This window comes from Vombatus ursinus, unplaced genomic scaffold, assembly GCF_900497805.2.
Source record: "Vombatus ursinus unplaced genomic scaffold, bare-nosed wombat genome assembly UNPS02014802.1, whole genome shotgun sequence".
In the NCBI taxonomy this organism is placed as follows: domain Eukaryota; kingdom Metazoa; phylum Chordata; class Mammalia; order Diprotodontia; family Vombatidae; genus Vombatus; species Vombatus ursinus.
The window spans coordinates 18,285,363-18,302,052 of record NW_020954580.1 but is presented as its reverse complement, the minus strand read 5'-3'; the positions used below and the strand labels follow the sequence as shown (position 1 = coordinate 18,302,052).

At 40.1% G+C, this 16,690-nt stretch overlaps 1 protein-coding gene across 2 annotated transcripts in view; it reads right to left on the bottom strand.

Moving 5' to 3' along the window:
* Window positions 1–6,071, bottom strand: part of KLF7 (Kruppel like factor 7) — a 96,898-nt gene extending 90,827 nt beyond the window's left edge. For both annotated transcript variants that reach the window (XM_027873532.1, XM_027873533.1), the window contains exon 1: window positions 5,842–6,071. In XM_027873532.1, coding sequence (XP_027729333.1) covers window positions 5,842–5,943 — 102 coding nt within the window. In that variant the 5' untranslated portion in view covers window positions 5,944–6,071. The remainder of the gene's footprint in view (window positions 1–5,841) is intronic.
* Between the last annotated feature and the right edge of the window lie 10,619 nt (window positions 6,072–16,690).

The window sequence follows — 16,690 nt, the reverse complement described above, 5'->3', positions numbered from 1 at the left end:
CACACACACACACACACACACACACACACACACACACACACACACACGAGTACAATGAACAAAGTTATAACAAAACCACAGCAACAGAGTTTGCATCAGAGTGGCAGACCCTAAAACAAAAACAAAATCTTGCCCCAAAGAGAGAGAGAGAGAGAAAAGAAGAAGAAGAAGATGATGATGATGATGATGATGATGATTGTCCTTAATGAGCAAAATTAGAGAGGCAGGGGTTATTTAGCAACCACTCTTTGCTACAGGGGCAGTTAAAGATGTCAGTATGTACCAATTTGGACTGAACAGAATAGAATGAACTCTTCTCTCTCCAGCAGTAGATATAAGTTGACAGTGGAGGGGGATTGAAGAAGGACTCAGTAATGACCACTTCCTAGGTATATAGAGAGCTTAAAATATAGAGTAACAATTCAATTCTCTGGAAGGGAAGGGATCTGAAGATATAGAAGACAGAGACACTACTAAAAGCCCTATTATCACCCTCTCTTAGACTGCCCCAATTCCAAAGGAGAGGTAAAAGTTCCTTTGGTTCAGAGATATGGCCCAAGCAGGGAATGGATAATGATAATAATAACTATAACAATAATAACAATAATAATCTCACACTTGAATGCCTAAGGCCCCGACACACACATATAAATCATTTCAGAGTAAGGCTGTCACACTACATCTTCTGCTCTGTCTTTTAAATGGATAGAACCCCAATGTCACTCTCTCCTCTAGGATGAAAAACAAACAAAAACTCAAAAGGATGGTATCTTCTTTCTCCTGACAATAAAGATGGGAGCAATGTCTCTATATTGCTGAAAATGAGAATTTTCTCCCATATGCACTTTTCTTAGTAACCTAATTATCCTCCTTATTCCTCTCCCAAAAGTTTGGCTACTGTAACATCTTTAAAGCAAACAGTTCACCTCATTACAAAACACCAATAGGGAAATCTAGACTGAACAATAGTAGAGACTCTCTGATATTGCAGATTCCTTCTAAGAAAAGAAAATGTTGATACATCTGCTAATTTTAAAAGAGACCAAATACCGAATCCTATCCTACGACCAAGGGCTCTCACTGCTAACACATACTTAAATCTTTAAAAAGAGAAATCTAGGTAAGAGAGATGTTTCTATTTTTAAAAAAAGATATAGCCGCCCTGCTTCAAATGAAGAAATACGTTTGCTGTAGCTAAAGGCCACACGAATCACACACAAAACAAGCACCCGATATCTCATGCTTTCAGTGTGGTTTGCAAGGCTCCTTTGTGTCTACAAATTCACCAGGCCAATGCTGTTGCCAAGAAATTATAATTCATAAAAAGGTTTTTTTCTTTTTCAAATTGGGGACTGAGACAAAACTGAGGATGGGGAGACTTGAATTTGCTTTGTCCTGCTTTTTGTGACAGCACTTGGCTTTTAGGGCCCAGAGAAAGCAGCTTCCCTTGCTGTGTAGGGCAAAGGCCAAATCCGATCTCTTTCTCACAGACTGTTCTTGGAAGGCAACCATTTCTGCAGGTTGTCCCCTAGAGACACCTTGTACCAGAGGCCCTTCTGAAAAGTGTTTCAGGGTGGCTAGAACCAAGATGAAACTGCAGTATTATTAGGATGCTTTAGTACTTACAGTGGCCAAGTATGCCATTAGTCTAAAACAATGAGGCATGGGGGAAGGGGAAAAGAATGCTCTGATTTATTTATTTGTTTCCAGTAGCAGTGGAAAATTTTCTCCAAGCAGAAAAGAGGCCTGAAACTGACCCCATCTGCCAATTATGAATCAGCATTAACAACTAACAGAATTTCAAAATGGTTTTCAAATAAACATGCCATACTCCTGATGGCATGAAGCAAAACTGGTTTCAGATAGGACTTACAGAACATCATTATGCCCTCTCCTCTGCTTTTCACTGCACAATGAAACAACATAGACAAGCAAGGATAAATCATAGTGTTCAGATTTTCAGCATTGAAAAAAAAAACCCTCTGAAAGAAGTGTCCCCATTAGCTAAAGCTACAAGTCAGCTTTCATCTTGGAAGTGGATGCTAGGTCCAGAAAAGTCATCATCCCTACTGAGAGGGAAGGACTAGGATGTAGTTATCTGTCTGTCTCCTTTCCAAAACATGGAACAGTACCCTCAAAACCACACCAGCATTCTTCCTACCTTTGCCTTTCCCCTGCTTTTTCAGAGTTATTGAAAATTTTCTTGCAAGTTTTCAGAAGCCTGCTTTGGGGACCTTCAGCATTGTGTGTCAGCTAAATTCCACAAAATAACAGACCACATGAGCACACTGTAATTTACTGTTACATGATGGGGAGAGATGCTGTTACTTCAGCCACAATCCTAAGTGTGTAGAGCCTAGGACTGGATAGTAGCTAAAGTGGGGGATTCATTTCTGTTTTAAACTACAGGAAAGTCCATATGCACTGTTTTCTAGATTTGGATTCCTGAATGAAAGGTAACAGATTCCCTTGCCTGAAAAACCAGTGTCAAAATTCTCATCCTGGATACTGTGCATGTCCATCATTGATGTTAATACCAGACTCACTAAAGATTAAGCAGAAAAATTACCCGGATTATCAGCATGAAACAGAGTGTGGAAGTAACAAGAGTCCAGCTTTCATCCTCAAATGTACAGATGTCCTGGGCTTGAACATCTAATCCACAGTTTATCTTAAAACGAAATCAGATTCTTTGGATTTTCTCCTTTAGTTCAGGTTCACTTTAAGGCTAGTTATCTTTCTTAGTATCTGAGTGAGAATACCATCTAATAATTACCTCCATTTTACCTCTAAAGAACAGACTGCCCCATGTCCTAAGGAAGCTTCCTCTTGCCTAGGGTTCCTTGCAGAAAATGGCAAGAGTTTTTCTTGTCTTTTTTTTTTCAAAGGGGAGTGGATGATGAAGGTGGAGAGTAGCAATGGTGTGGTCAGTGTTTAGCAATACTTTTGAGCTGTCCTGAGCAATCAGTATTCAAAATTTCAAAACCCGAATGCTTATCTGGGCCCAACAGTTACGTGCAACTGCCCTTGGTACATTCCATTAAGAAGCAATACTGCAGAAGACCAGGCAGTACTAAAAACAAAACGGGTTTGAGGTTGTATCTTCTGTGAAAGGCAATATTGCCTAGTGGATAGTGCTGGACCTGGAGTCAAGAGTCCTGGGTTCAAATCCTGTATCAGTCACCTAAATGACACAACCTCATAACCTGAGTTAGTTTATTTATAATGGGCATAATAATAGAGGAAATAGAAACTTTGCAATCCTTTAAATGTAATATATAAGTCAAATCTATAAAATGGGCATAATAATGCAGAAAACAAAAACTTTGCAAACCTTAAAATGCAATATATATGTAAATCAGTGCTATAAGTACCCCTTAATGGCTATAGTCACATTTACCTGACTTAGTTGAGCCTACAGGGCATAAAACTGAAATCCTACTAGAGGTGATGCTTTGTTTATTATAAGCACTCTCCCACAAGTTAAATCTAACTCTGGCTTCCAACCATGTGATTAAGGTGCCTTGACAAAGGGGTAAAAAGTTAGGGGTACAGGGTTTGTGCCAAACTGAGAGGAAAGTCCGCTTCCTGTTATCAGAAAACCAAGTAAGAGACATTGGTGGGGAGGGCGAGGAGGAGGAGGGAAGGAGTGCCTAGGAGGAACAATGGATCTGATACTTTTCACCACACAGTCAAGGCAAATATTTTTGGTTTGTTTGTTTTCACACACTCCAAGGCTGCTAGCTACTAAAGAGTGAAGGAACCAGGCTTTACTCAGAAATTGCCTTGGGCTCCAACCTTATTACTATGAAAACTTCAAATACAGCAAAGTTGCATGATTAATCATCATACAAAGCTGTAACAAATAAAATTCACTTTCCTTCCCTGGGACTGTACCAACAAATCATATATAGTGTCAGCCTTTAGACATGCTAGGTAAATCAAGATTGCCTTCCTTTGAACTTGTCTAGACTGTGGTTAATATACAACTGATTCAACACTACTAACCTGGTGGCAAAAAAAAAAGGTTTCTTTTTTTTTTTAGTTGTGAAATTATATTTTTCAATTTAATTATCTTGCTGGAAATTAAAGAAAAGAAAATGGGGAGGGGGGATGAACATTTTTAAACCCAGGTATTATTAATGACAGAGGGAGAAAACGCATTTAATAAATGTCCTATGACAGCCAGTTATAAATGAAACCCTAATAATGTGTGAAAACGTATTCATTACTGTCACAGAGAAATAAAGTCAAATATATCTGACAGCACAGTCACACTGGCACGCATATGTGTGTGTACACTTATACACACAGAGAGAAGGGAGGCCAAAACCTTGAGGAGAGCTCCCACAGTCTAATCACTGCTCAGCTAGGTAACAATGGTACAATAAGAGAGAATTGGTGTTGCCATCATCCCTATACATGCTCCTTGTGCAAAAAGCTCACTTAGCAGAGAAGTAACTTACACACCAGCTTAATGCTGGCAAATACTGCTCTGTATCCCTGCAAAGAAGAAATCAAGCAGTTCATTAGTCTTAACAAGCTGCTTGTCATAGGGCATTGAAGTTACCCTGGCAGCCCCATGCTGTTCTTACCAATGGCAAACTGGGTTATTGAAGGGACTCTAAGTTAATATTGTCAACAGGAAAAAATGTGGATCCTCTCCTTGGATTTGCTGATCTCTGCCCACCCACATCTTGGGGAAAATCGTGCAAATTTTGCCAGGGTCACAGCTTTCCCTGAAGGATGCCCTCCCTCCATAACCTCTGAAGGGCTGGAGGCCGGCAGAACCATGATTTTTAGCTACCCACATTTTCTACTGCCAGTTTCTTTTATCTACTTCTCACAGAAGTAGATTGTATTGGAGCACTGTATTGGTCTAATGAAGACTAGAAATCAACCACACTTCCTCCTCCAGACCACCTGAAGACCTGGATGCGGGGTCTCTCAGGCATAATATTAGTTTCTCAAGGCTCCTATTTTAAATAAGATAAAATAAAACACACAAAAACACACCACACCCCTTTCTAAGCTGTGTGTGGCTGCCAGCACGAACCAAAGGGTTCTCAGGAATGGGAAGAACAAACAGTAGCTGAAGGGGACTGGGTTGGTTTTTTCCCCCCTTCTCTTCTAGAGGCATTTGACTCCACGGGGGCGGAAGCTGAAAATACATTATAAATCTAAAGCAAATGCACTTTCATGCCCCACTCCTAGATACTGCTTAGTGTCTTTTGTTACTGGTTCTCTGTTCTCTCCTTGCCCACCCTTTCAATACCCCCCAATGAAGGTTTTTATTGTTTGTTTTATGGACACATACTAATTAGCTGAAAATACCCACTCCGATCCCTTTTCTACCACCTGCCAGTTGTCAAAATCAGCTGAAAGCGATCAACCTGACTTAAGTTACTAAGCAGGGATAAGCAATATCTATAATCCAATACATGCACATATCTCTATAGACACATCGCTATCAAATCAACCATCCCAACCTTAAACCGAGAAGTTAAGCGGATCTCTACAACGGAATGGTCTGCGAGTGTAAGGACGTGTGTTTATGATTGAATACAGACAGCTCGAACCGGACTGCTCTGTTTGGCAAATGTGGGGTGGAGGGGAGGGGGAGGGGGAAAGGGGGTAAGGTTAGAGTATGTATGTTTCAGGAAACATTTCAAACAACAAACACACGTATACACATACACACACACACACACACACACACACACACACACACACACACCAAAAAAACCCCAACAAAACACCTTAAAAACCCCAAAGCCCGCACCAACGTAGCCCCAGCGTCTCGCCGCTACAAGATTTACACAAGTAATTTAAATCATTCACCTGCTGCCAGTTCTCCTCCAGGGATGGCAAAGCTGAGAAGTAGCCGGTGTCGTGGACAAGTTGCAGCTCCTGGAATATACTATAACTAGCCAACACGTCCATGCTGCTGCTGCTGCTGCTGGGCAAAGCAGGAGGAGAAACCCTCCCCCTTCCACAGTTTTGTTTGTTTGTTTGTCTATTTGTTTGTTTGTCTCACCCCCCAAAAAAGGCATAAATCCAGGGTCCCTTTTGGTTTGGTTTGTTTCGTTTCAGTCACACTTAAAAAAAATCAATGCGGAGGAGAAAGGGAGACAGGAGATGAGAGAAGAGAGAGTGGAAGAGGATGAAGACAGGCATCCAACATGTACAGTGGAAACGGCTGCCAGGAAAGGGGTACTTCTCCACTGTAGTAAATGCAAGAATTCCCTTCCAGGGCTCTAATCACTCCAGCTCGTGAACCAGGAAGGGGGATGCAAACTCACTGACACGAAGCTGCCATCTATTTCTGCATTGCTGTTCGCTCCTAATGCAATCTTTGCTCTTTATTTTGGGAGGTTGCATTTTTTTTTCTCGCGATCGCTTCCCCCCCCCTTCCCTCCCCACCCCCCACCCCATCCCTGCTAGTTTGTAGTCCTCCCCCCCTCCCTTTCTTTCCCCTCCTCCTTCTCCTGCCGCTGCTCCTCTTCCCCCTCCCCAATCTCCCTCCCTCCCTCCTCACTCCTCTCCGCGCAGTCGTGGGATCTTGGAAGAAAGCGTCCATTAAGGCAACGTGTGACCATGTAAGGTAAACGGAGGGGGGGGCTCATGAAGTCACTGAGGACCAATCGGGGGCAGAGAGACGGGACCTGGGGCGGAGCTTGGCAGCCAAGGGGCCTGGGGATTGGAGCAAGGCTGATCTCCCTTCTGCCTTACAAGGCGGTGTAAGGCGAGCTATTTTTAGAGAGCTATATAAGGGGCCAGAGCCGGCCGGCCGTGCGGAGGCCTGGGAGAGGGAGAGAGAGGGATGGGGCGGGAGTAGGACACACGGTGAATCTGTGAAGCAGGGCAACGCACACATACACACACACACACACATACACACACACACACACACACACACACACAGACTGGAGTTCGGGTGGTCTGGAGTGGAATGCAAAACCGGGCCGGCCGAGGGAGCTGGGTGCCCCCAAAATGCCTGCGCTGGAGAGGCGGCCGCCGCTTTGCCTAAGCTTCGCTTTTGCAATCCACCTTCCTCTTCCCAGGGTGAGGGGGGAAAACGGCCCTGACTACAAGAGGTCTAAAGAGGAGCCCTGCCCCCAGAGAGCCCCATTCTTCCGCATCCCTGGGATGGGCTGGGAGAGAGGAGGATGGGACTCATCTGTATTGACCATTTTAAGCAGAAAAATGCTGGCGCGCGCCCCAAGACGCCGGGCCAGCGCAGGTCTAGGCTAGGCTACCTAGCGAGTGAGCCCCTCATCCGGACCAGTCCCACCCCCGTCCCCAAGTCTCCGGGGAAGGAACTGGAGGCGGTGGGGTGGGGGGGAGGTGCGGAAGGGAACGGGTCGGGAGAACCGGCTGTATCGGGTAGTGGAACAAGATGGAAACGAAAAGGAAAAGAATTCCAACTTAGTTTAAAAAAAAAAAAAAAAGGCAAACCAGCAAAATTCCCACAGGCGGCCGGGGCTGGAGACTAGAAAAGGAGATGCCTCATCAGAGGGAGAAAGAACAAAGGAGGAGGCGCTGCTTAGACCTGTCCCGTAAGGAAGGCTATCTTTGGCTCTGTTCCCAGCCTCCCACCCAGGATGGAAGCACTTCCACCTACACCACCGACCACCCCTACCCTACTCTCCTCTTTTTTTCCCCTTCTGATCCTGAATGGTAGAGGGGGAGGGTCTGTAGGTTTTATATTTTTTAAAAATCCGAAGCCCAGACTGATTGAAAAGGAGTGATTTCGCCTGGATGGATTTGTTACAAGCAATAGATGGGAGTTAAGAGTGAGCATGTGAGCCATGTTGCACTAGGCAGCTTGCCTGAGAGTTTTAAAATGATGTAGAAAAACCATGTGGTTTCCTCGTGGACCCAGGGAGTGCTTTGTGCAGAGCAATGCTTGGTGAAAAGCAAGGTTTGGGAAATATTGGGCATCACACAAGCCCATGCAGATGCACATTTATATACACTACATATGTCTATACATGCATGTGTATGCATTATATGTGAGTGCTATTTCCTTACAAATAATACATATATGCATACTATTATGTGTGTATTGTCTTACTATGTATGTATGTATATATATTCACATACATGACAGTCATAACATGGCAAAGCAGAAAAAATTTAGGGTCATTAAAATGAATCAAAATATATGCGGTATACATATACAGGTCTACATACATGTGCATCATATTGCACACATATACACAAGCATACATACATGTGTATATAGCACATAGTATATATTTATTTTCATTCTGACATATCTAAATGGGGGGGGGCTGGCATGATATATATGTTCTTAGAGTTGGCCAATCAGTTCTTAGTTCTTAAATGGTGAGTGCAGTTGAAGTTCCCCAGATTGCATTGTCAGCTGAACAGAATGCTACTTCCACTTTCGGAATGATTGCAGAATTGTGTGCAAATTCAGAGAGAAGACTTTTCCCCCCTTTTTACCATTAACAAGAGGAACCATCCTGTCTCAGCTTTCTCTCCTTTTATTTGCTCTGGCTATTTCTGGCTTGATTTCAAACTATTAAAAAGTTAAATCAGTGGTTTTCTAAGTGAAGTTAAACGGTAAGCATTGGGATTGGAATTGTGTATGTGCATAAATCTCTTATCTCTATTGGGGGGAGGCCAGACCTGTAATTGTCTCATGCAGGGAAATTCCCACTGTGAAAACTCTCCATTACCATAGAGCTACACAACATATAGTCCAAGAGATAGCAACAGTTGTACTTACAAAGGATATTTCCCTGTGTATGTTACAGTGATGGTTATTCATTTAAATGAAATTCACATATTAGGAAGCAATTTTACTCCATCAAACTCTGTAGAAAAGAACTTTTGCCTATAAATAAGACAATGTCCTAATAGGATCTGTCATTTGCAATAATAAATCCCTCTGGATTCAAGATAGATCTTTCTTATAAGTGAACTGAATTTTGTGCTCATGTAATATAGAGAATCCAAAGTACTATGACTTATCTCTGTATAATTTGAATCATCACTATGGATAGGTGAAAGGTTATAAAGTAAATTTGAACTCTGGGATTTAAATAAATGAGTCATTAGGTTGTGACCAAAATGGTCAGTATAGGCATAACCTACTAAATATTATCAAGCACTCAGTTACTGACAACTAATATTGGAGGACCCTGAGAGAAATCTCTACTGCTAAGTAAAGATTGAAATTTTCATAAGATCATCTGACTTGAATTTGGAAGGGACTTTAGACATCTATCCCAGTAAATGTTTAAAATTTTTAGTCTTTATATTCTTCAAAATCGAGGACCCCAAAGAGCTTTTATTTATGTGAATTATATCTATTGATATTTACTATATCTGAAATTAAAACACTTCAGCATTATTATGAAAATAGCTTTGACCTCACAAACCCATAGAAAGGGTCTTGGAGACCCCTGCAGGGATCCCTGACCACACTGAGAAGCACTATACAGGTAGTAAACAGAGCTGGGATTCAAAATCATATCCTTTGAGTCCAAATCCAATGTTCTGTTTTCTTTTCCCTATAATACAAATATACTTCCTCTTATTTAGCTTAACAATCCATATAGCTATTACTGCATAGAGATGTTTGGACAGAGGTAGGTAAGTATCAAGCCAACTACAACACCCCCCAAAAAAGTTTTATATAAATAAATAATTACTGTGGCACAACTATGTGGAGTCATGAGGACCTGAGTTCAAATCCAGTTTCAGACACTTACTAGCTGTGTGACCCTGGACAAGTCATTTAACCCTGATTGCCTCCCCCCTGATATAAAGTTTGAAGCACTTGGTTTGAGCTAGAGAAAAAAAAATCATAGAAGTTCATTTAATTTATATTCCTCTACCAAGTTCTACTCCAAAGCCTCCTTGTAGCAGAGAGGTGACCCTGACTATGCAAGGGTCTTGCCCTTTTGGGGGAGGGAGAGGAAAGGAGGTCTTATCTTTTTGAAGACTATGCAAAAGGGAAGCTCTGGAAGTTCCACTGTGTAGGAGATGTTTTAAGTATTGTCCCAGCAACAGGCTTCTAAAAATCAACTTAGCTAAACATGTCATCAATGAGTGGTCATTTAGTGATGAATTTTTTGGCATTGTCTCGAGGTAGAGAAAAACATAAAATGATCCTCATTGCTGTTGGGTCTGAGTTTTATATCACTGGTTGCAAAAGGGCAGAAAATGGAGCAGAGAATTCTGGGGATCACACAATTTTTAGAGTGACATAAACATCATCTTATCTGTTTGTACTGAAATGTGAGATCCTTGTCCAATGACATACTACTGGAGAAACCAAACGATATCAATCTTGACATTCCCTACAAATGAAACAAGTGAAAAGGAAGTGTTAGCTCAAGTGAAGCATGGCTTGCAGGTTCTCCTTGGAGAGTCAAATAAAGGGGTTGGTGGAGTTGGCTTTACCTGCATCCAAAGACAACTTAAGTCAGAGAATTTTAATTATATTGTTATTGTTCCACCAAGTCCCAAGAAGCACTATTTCATGGGACATCAAGTCATCTCATGTGGTGATATTCAGGATTTATTGTTCAGTTTTTTTCAGTCATGTCCAACTCTTTGTGACTCCTTTGGGTTTCTCTGGCAAAGATATTGAAGTGCTTTGCCATTTCCTTCTCCAGCTCATTTTACAGATGAGGAACCGAGACAGAATTAAATGACTTGCCCAGGGTCATACAGCTAATAAATGTCTGAGCCTGAATTTGAACTTGGATCCTCTTGACTCCAAGGCTAGTACTCTATCCACTGTACTACCTAGCTGTGATATTCAAGATAAGTATTTGCAAAAGGATCCATGAAAAATTTTGTAGTTTATGTGTCAAAGCCCTCTAATAGAGAAAGAAGAGGTATAACACTTCAACTGCACTCACCATTTAAGAACTAAGAACTGATTGGCCAACTCTAAGAACATATATATAAACATAATTAACATTTTGATATAAACATATTAATAACAAATTAAACACTTTAAGTTTATCCTAATTAAAAAAAAACACATCTGTTCTTATATTCGGTGACTTTAAAGGACAGGTGAGTGGGTCGGAGGGAAAAGTGCAAAAAATATGTTGGAAAATATGGTCCAAGAGTAAGGAATAAAGGAGGCCAAGAACTTACAGACTGTAGTAAAGCCTTACACCTATATATCATGAATACTTTCTTCAAGAAAAGATTTGGAAAGTTCTGGACATAGTGAACACCAAATAACATCATAAAAGATGAAATTGATTATATTTTAATGGACAGGAAATGACTCATTATTCATGTGGAATAAACTGTCTCTGGATGGTCAGGCCACAGACTTTTTAGAGCAAAACCCAAAATTAACATGAAACTCAAAGAATACAATGAGAAGACTATATGGTGTGTGCAATTTAAAGGAAATAAAATGGAAGAAAACAAAGATAGGAAAAGGAGGTGGACTAGAATGAGAATATACAAAGGAAGTATGTCCTAGAAGTGATGTAATTTTGAGGGCATTGAGAGATCAGTACTTAAAGTACCTAAAGGAGTGGAAGAAATCAAATGTGTGGAAAAATCTTGAATCTTAACATTATGCCCCAAAAGATAACCAAAAGGACATCAACAACTAGCACAGTATCTAACACATAGTAAGTGCTATATTAATGGTAGCTATTTTCATTTATTTGTTATTTAATGGTATGACTATATAAACATTTCACACATGTTGAACGCATCCTTGATGAAAGAAGAGGAATTTGTTTTAAGAACTCTCCAAGATTCTAATTTGTAGTAAAATAGCAAAGATATTTATAAGACTCAGAAAAGACAGTTGAGGCTGTAAGCTGATGATAATGGGACAAGTAGGGTTTTGCAAGCAATATTCCATAGCAGACTACATCTAAAAATATAAAATCCCCCAGTACATTTTGTTGTACTTGTTGACTAAAAGAAAAGGGCATTTTTAAAAGTCAAAACACTACCTTTGAGGTTTTCCTCTAAGAAGGCATCTCCCTTGCATATGGCAAAATTTTACAAGAATTCGTGAAAAATAGAAGAGAAAGAGCCTTATCCAATGATACACAGATTATTAAGACCAAGAAAGGAACAAAACAGAGAAATGCTTGCCGAAGATGATTGACACTGTCATGGAGAACCCCAGTGTGGCTGCTAAGTTGTAGAGGGATTCACTATAAAAGATGGTCTTCCAAATGTTTCCGTTTGTTAGCAGACACTGTACAGATTGCATTAAATATTAGTCCATCATAGAGCTTCTTAAAGGAAATTAATAATGACTTAAAAGAATTTGGCCTATCTCTCCAAATAGGGGAAATGAAGTGGATGAAGAATACCAGTTGTCCAGGCTATGATATGCAATTGGATGGACGACTTATAGAGATCATATAGAGCAATGAGCTAGGCTCAGAATTGAACATAAGGATGATAGTGGGCTGGTTTGCCTTTAAGAAAATGCCAAGTTCTTTTAAGGACTCCAAACATGTTCCAGAAGCAAAGACCCAACTTTGTAATATAAGTATTCTTCTGGCCATGTTGCATGGCTGGTTAGTCAGGGAATACTTAAGTCTCTGAAAACTTGAAGTTGTTGATCACCCAAAGAGCAATGGAGAAGCAGATGACAAAAACACATACAAATCAAGAATTTGGAAGGAGGAGTCATGCAAAGGAAAGTGACAAAGACTAGACCTGTGATTTCATTGGTATGGGGAACTCCTGGAGGAGGAAACTCCTTCTACCAGTGGAGGTCGCACCTTCTCAACAATTTATAGTTTCTAGATTTGCCTGGGGCATTTAGAAGTTAAATGAATTCCCAAGGGTCACAAAGACAATATGTGTCAGAGGCAGGACTTAAACCCAAGTCTTCTTGGCTCCAAAGCCAATTTTCTACCAATTATCACATGTTATCATTTTAAAAAATTATCCAGAAGACGAGATGGTCACATAGTGAAAACAATGGATAATAGTCTATACAGTCTACTGGTACCCTTTTGGTATCAAGAGAACATAAAGAAGATCCCCAGCACATTGGATAGAACTTATCATGAAAATTTCGGAGAGGACATAAACCAAAGTTACACAGGATAGGCAGGCATAGGTGAGTTATGACTTACATTACAGAGAGCTATATTGATGAGATCACTCATCCATTGAAATACCATGCTTTAGGTATTTCTAACCCAGGGATGGGGAACTGTGGCCTCAAAGCCACATGTGGCCCTCTAGGTCCTCAAGTGCAACGCTTTGACTGAATCCAAACTTCACAGAACAAATCCCCTTAATAAAAGGATTTGTTCTGTGAAACTTGGACTCAGTCAAACCACACCCAAGGACCTAGAAGGCCACATGTGGCCTTCAGGCCACAGGTTCTCCACCCCTGATTAACCTTTAGTGGTAACTGAAGAGAAGGTAAAATAATATAGGACCCAGAAAAGGAGAAAGTGAGCCAATGAGAATGGAACAGAGTGTCTACTGAGGTATGTTCCAGAGAATTAGATATAATAGCTATCTAGAAGACCTAGCATAGGCTGCCAACATCTATGAGCCTTGATTTCAAAAGACTATCACTGTCTTGTGACTCAGAATTATTCTGGTGCCTTCTATCCTTGGAATTGTTTCTCTCTGTGCATCAATAGCGGGGTTGTTCATCCAATTAACCTAACTAGGTTATGACCAATTTCTTTCTTCTAACTGGCCATAATTTGTTTCTTACTCAAAAATGATCATGCTGAAATACTGAAACCACACTGGGCCATTCTTTGATACTCTGAGCAGATTAGTGCAGGATTTATGATTTTTTTTTTGTTGTTTCTAACTCATATCGCTAATTATATAAAAAGCCTACAGCTTGGGTCACCTCAGCTAGTCATCCCTTTGGGTTATCTCAGCTACTCCAGTTGGTCCTAAGTGGTTTCTGGCATTCCCTTGGTTGGTGAATGCCCTAATAATAACAATAATAATAATAATAGTATGCCACATAGCTCAGACTTCAGGATTCCCAGGGCCTGAGATGAACATGTAGCAGATGTTGCACATCTACGTCCTTGCCTTGTATTGCTTGCCCATTGAATAGCTTGATTTAATCTATTAGTTGTAAGTGTACTCATCCACAATACCCAAGTATTTCAATGTGGATTTTGTAAAAGAAATCGACCCAGCCTTTGAAGGAAACCCATAAGTTCAAGGCCTCAAAAGATAAGAACTTCAGTGAAGTTCTACAGTGAAAAAAGACAGTAAGAAGTAACAACCTTAAGTGAGTCCCCAACTTCTTTTTCCTTCTCTTCCTTCACCTGAAATGTGTCCTGGAGACCGAGAAAACAAAACCTTCCTCTTATTTCTGTATCTCCTGAAAAATTTAGCCACCTGAATTCTCTAACTTAGAGGGATTCTGCCTCCATTCCAACAAGTGAGTCCTAGCTTTAGTGTCCAGTGGTGAGTAAAGCAAATGGATACAAATGGATGGGCTAAGTTATCTAAGTAACCCACACTATACTTTGATTTGGAAATACTTACCAGAACGATGAGGCTCCCTCTAGGTCAGGAAATAATACCGCTGTAAAATGTAACTAATGTGAAATGAGTTGTAATCTTGGAAATTGTAACATATCATGACGTGATGTTGTAATGGCAAAAGTTTCCAGTAACCAGGAGAAAACTATAAAACTCAGTTTCCCAATAGCCTGGTGAAGGGATCACTGGCCTGTGTGATGCCTGGCCTTAATGTCCCACTGATCTGATCCAGAATCCATCTCCAGATAAAGGCAAACTAGAGTTTAGAATGGTTTCATAGGAACTCTTCAACTGAGAGACAGGGAGAGGGAGAAGGAGAAATAGAGAGAGAGAGAGAGAGAGAGAGACAGAGAGAGAGAGAGAGAGATCATTTGGCCTGGATGCTAAAGCACCCAACTTATAATAACTTGAAGTAAGCTTAAGGTTTTATAGTTTCTTTTCTGCATCTCACTTTTTATTTATATAAATTTTTCAATATTACAAATGTCACAAATCTACACAATTGTTTTACCCTGGCCCCTTTCATAGTGCTGATAACTTCCTAACATTACATGGGCAGTACACCGGATTTTTAAAAAAAAATTTTTTACCTAGAACCGATGTGTACATGTATGTACATCCATGTACATGAATGTGTAAGACAGATTCTGGGAATTTTTTTGGCAATCTCCCTTTTCCTGTTATTCTCCAATTCAAGATACTTTCCTTGGCTCTGCCCTCACTCACAGGAAACCTTCATTTCCTCTTAGATCTTATTAACAAATCACTTAGAATTCATATCATAATAAGGGATAAGAATGATTTAAATAGCAAGCATTGCAATGAAAAAAATACTTTATCGGTCAGCAATCTCAACTCCTGTGTCTTCATCTAACCCATCTTCTCTCCTCTCAACCCTCAAGACCTAAGCCTAGTTCTAGGTTCCAATTCTCATAGGGAGACTGAAAACATTGGAATAGCAACTTGCCTGTCATTACAAGAAAAACCAAATGATCAGCATCAGAAAATTACTACTACTTTTTTTTTGTTAATTATATTTTTTAAACATTTTCAAGGATTTTTTTCTCCCTCTTAAATCCTCTGTCCCCCCTGGAAAACAATATACAATCCTTTTAATATCTAAATATAGTCAAGCAAAACAAAGTCCCACATTGACCATGTCTAAAAATGTATCTCCTTCTACATATTCCTTCATTATCTCTCTGTAATGAGGTGATGATTCTTCATCATCAGTCTTTGGATGGTTGACCATTGTGTTGATCAGTTCTTAAGTCTCTCAGAATTGTTCATTTTTACAATGTTATAGGATAACTTGTTTTGTATGAACTCTGCATCAGTCTATGTATCTATTCATATACTGCAGTTTTTCAACCAAACCCCAATTGATAATCATCCCCTTAGTTTCCAGTTCATTTTCCCTACAAAAAGAGCTGCTATGAATATTTTAATATGTATACCAAAGGATTACTTTATAGAACTAGGAAAAAATTAATAATAAAATTCATCTGAAGGAAGTAGAGGCCAAATCTCAAAGGCAATAATGGGAGAAAAAGTGAGAAGGAAGAGGGCCTAGCTGTACCACATATCAAACTATATTGCAAAGCAGTTATTATTAAAAAACCATTTGGTATTGTTTAAAAAATAGAGAGATCGATCAGTGGCACAGATTATAACATACAACATACCAATGAACCCAACAGGTTAATATTTGGGACCCCAGAGCTCCTATCTATTGTACTCAAGGCTCACTGTTTGATAAGAGTTGCTGGGAAACTGGACAGAAGACTGGCAGAAACTAGGTTTAAATCAACACCACACACCAGATACCAAGAGAAGCTCAAAATTGACATTTGACCTTGATATAGAAGATCACATAAATAAATTAGAGGAATAAGGAAGAAATTACTTTCAGATCTGTGGATAGGGTGGAAGTTCATGACCAAACAAGCAATCAAAAGAATCTCAGAATATAAAACAGGAAATTTTGATTGCATAAAATTTAAAAGTTTTTGCACAAACAGATCCAATACAATGAACTTGGGGGGTGGTGGAAATCTTTGAAGTTAATGCATCTTAACATGGGAACTTGCTATCCTCTCTTCTGTCTTGGGAAGTATGATCCATCCATAGTCTAAAAGAATTCAGGTTACAACAAAAGCCATTAACCGGGCAT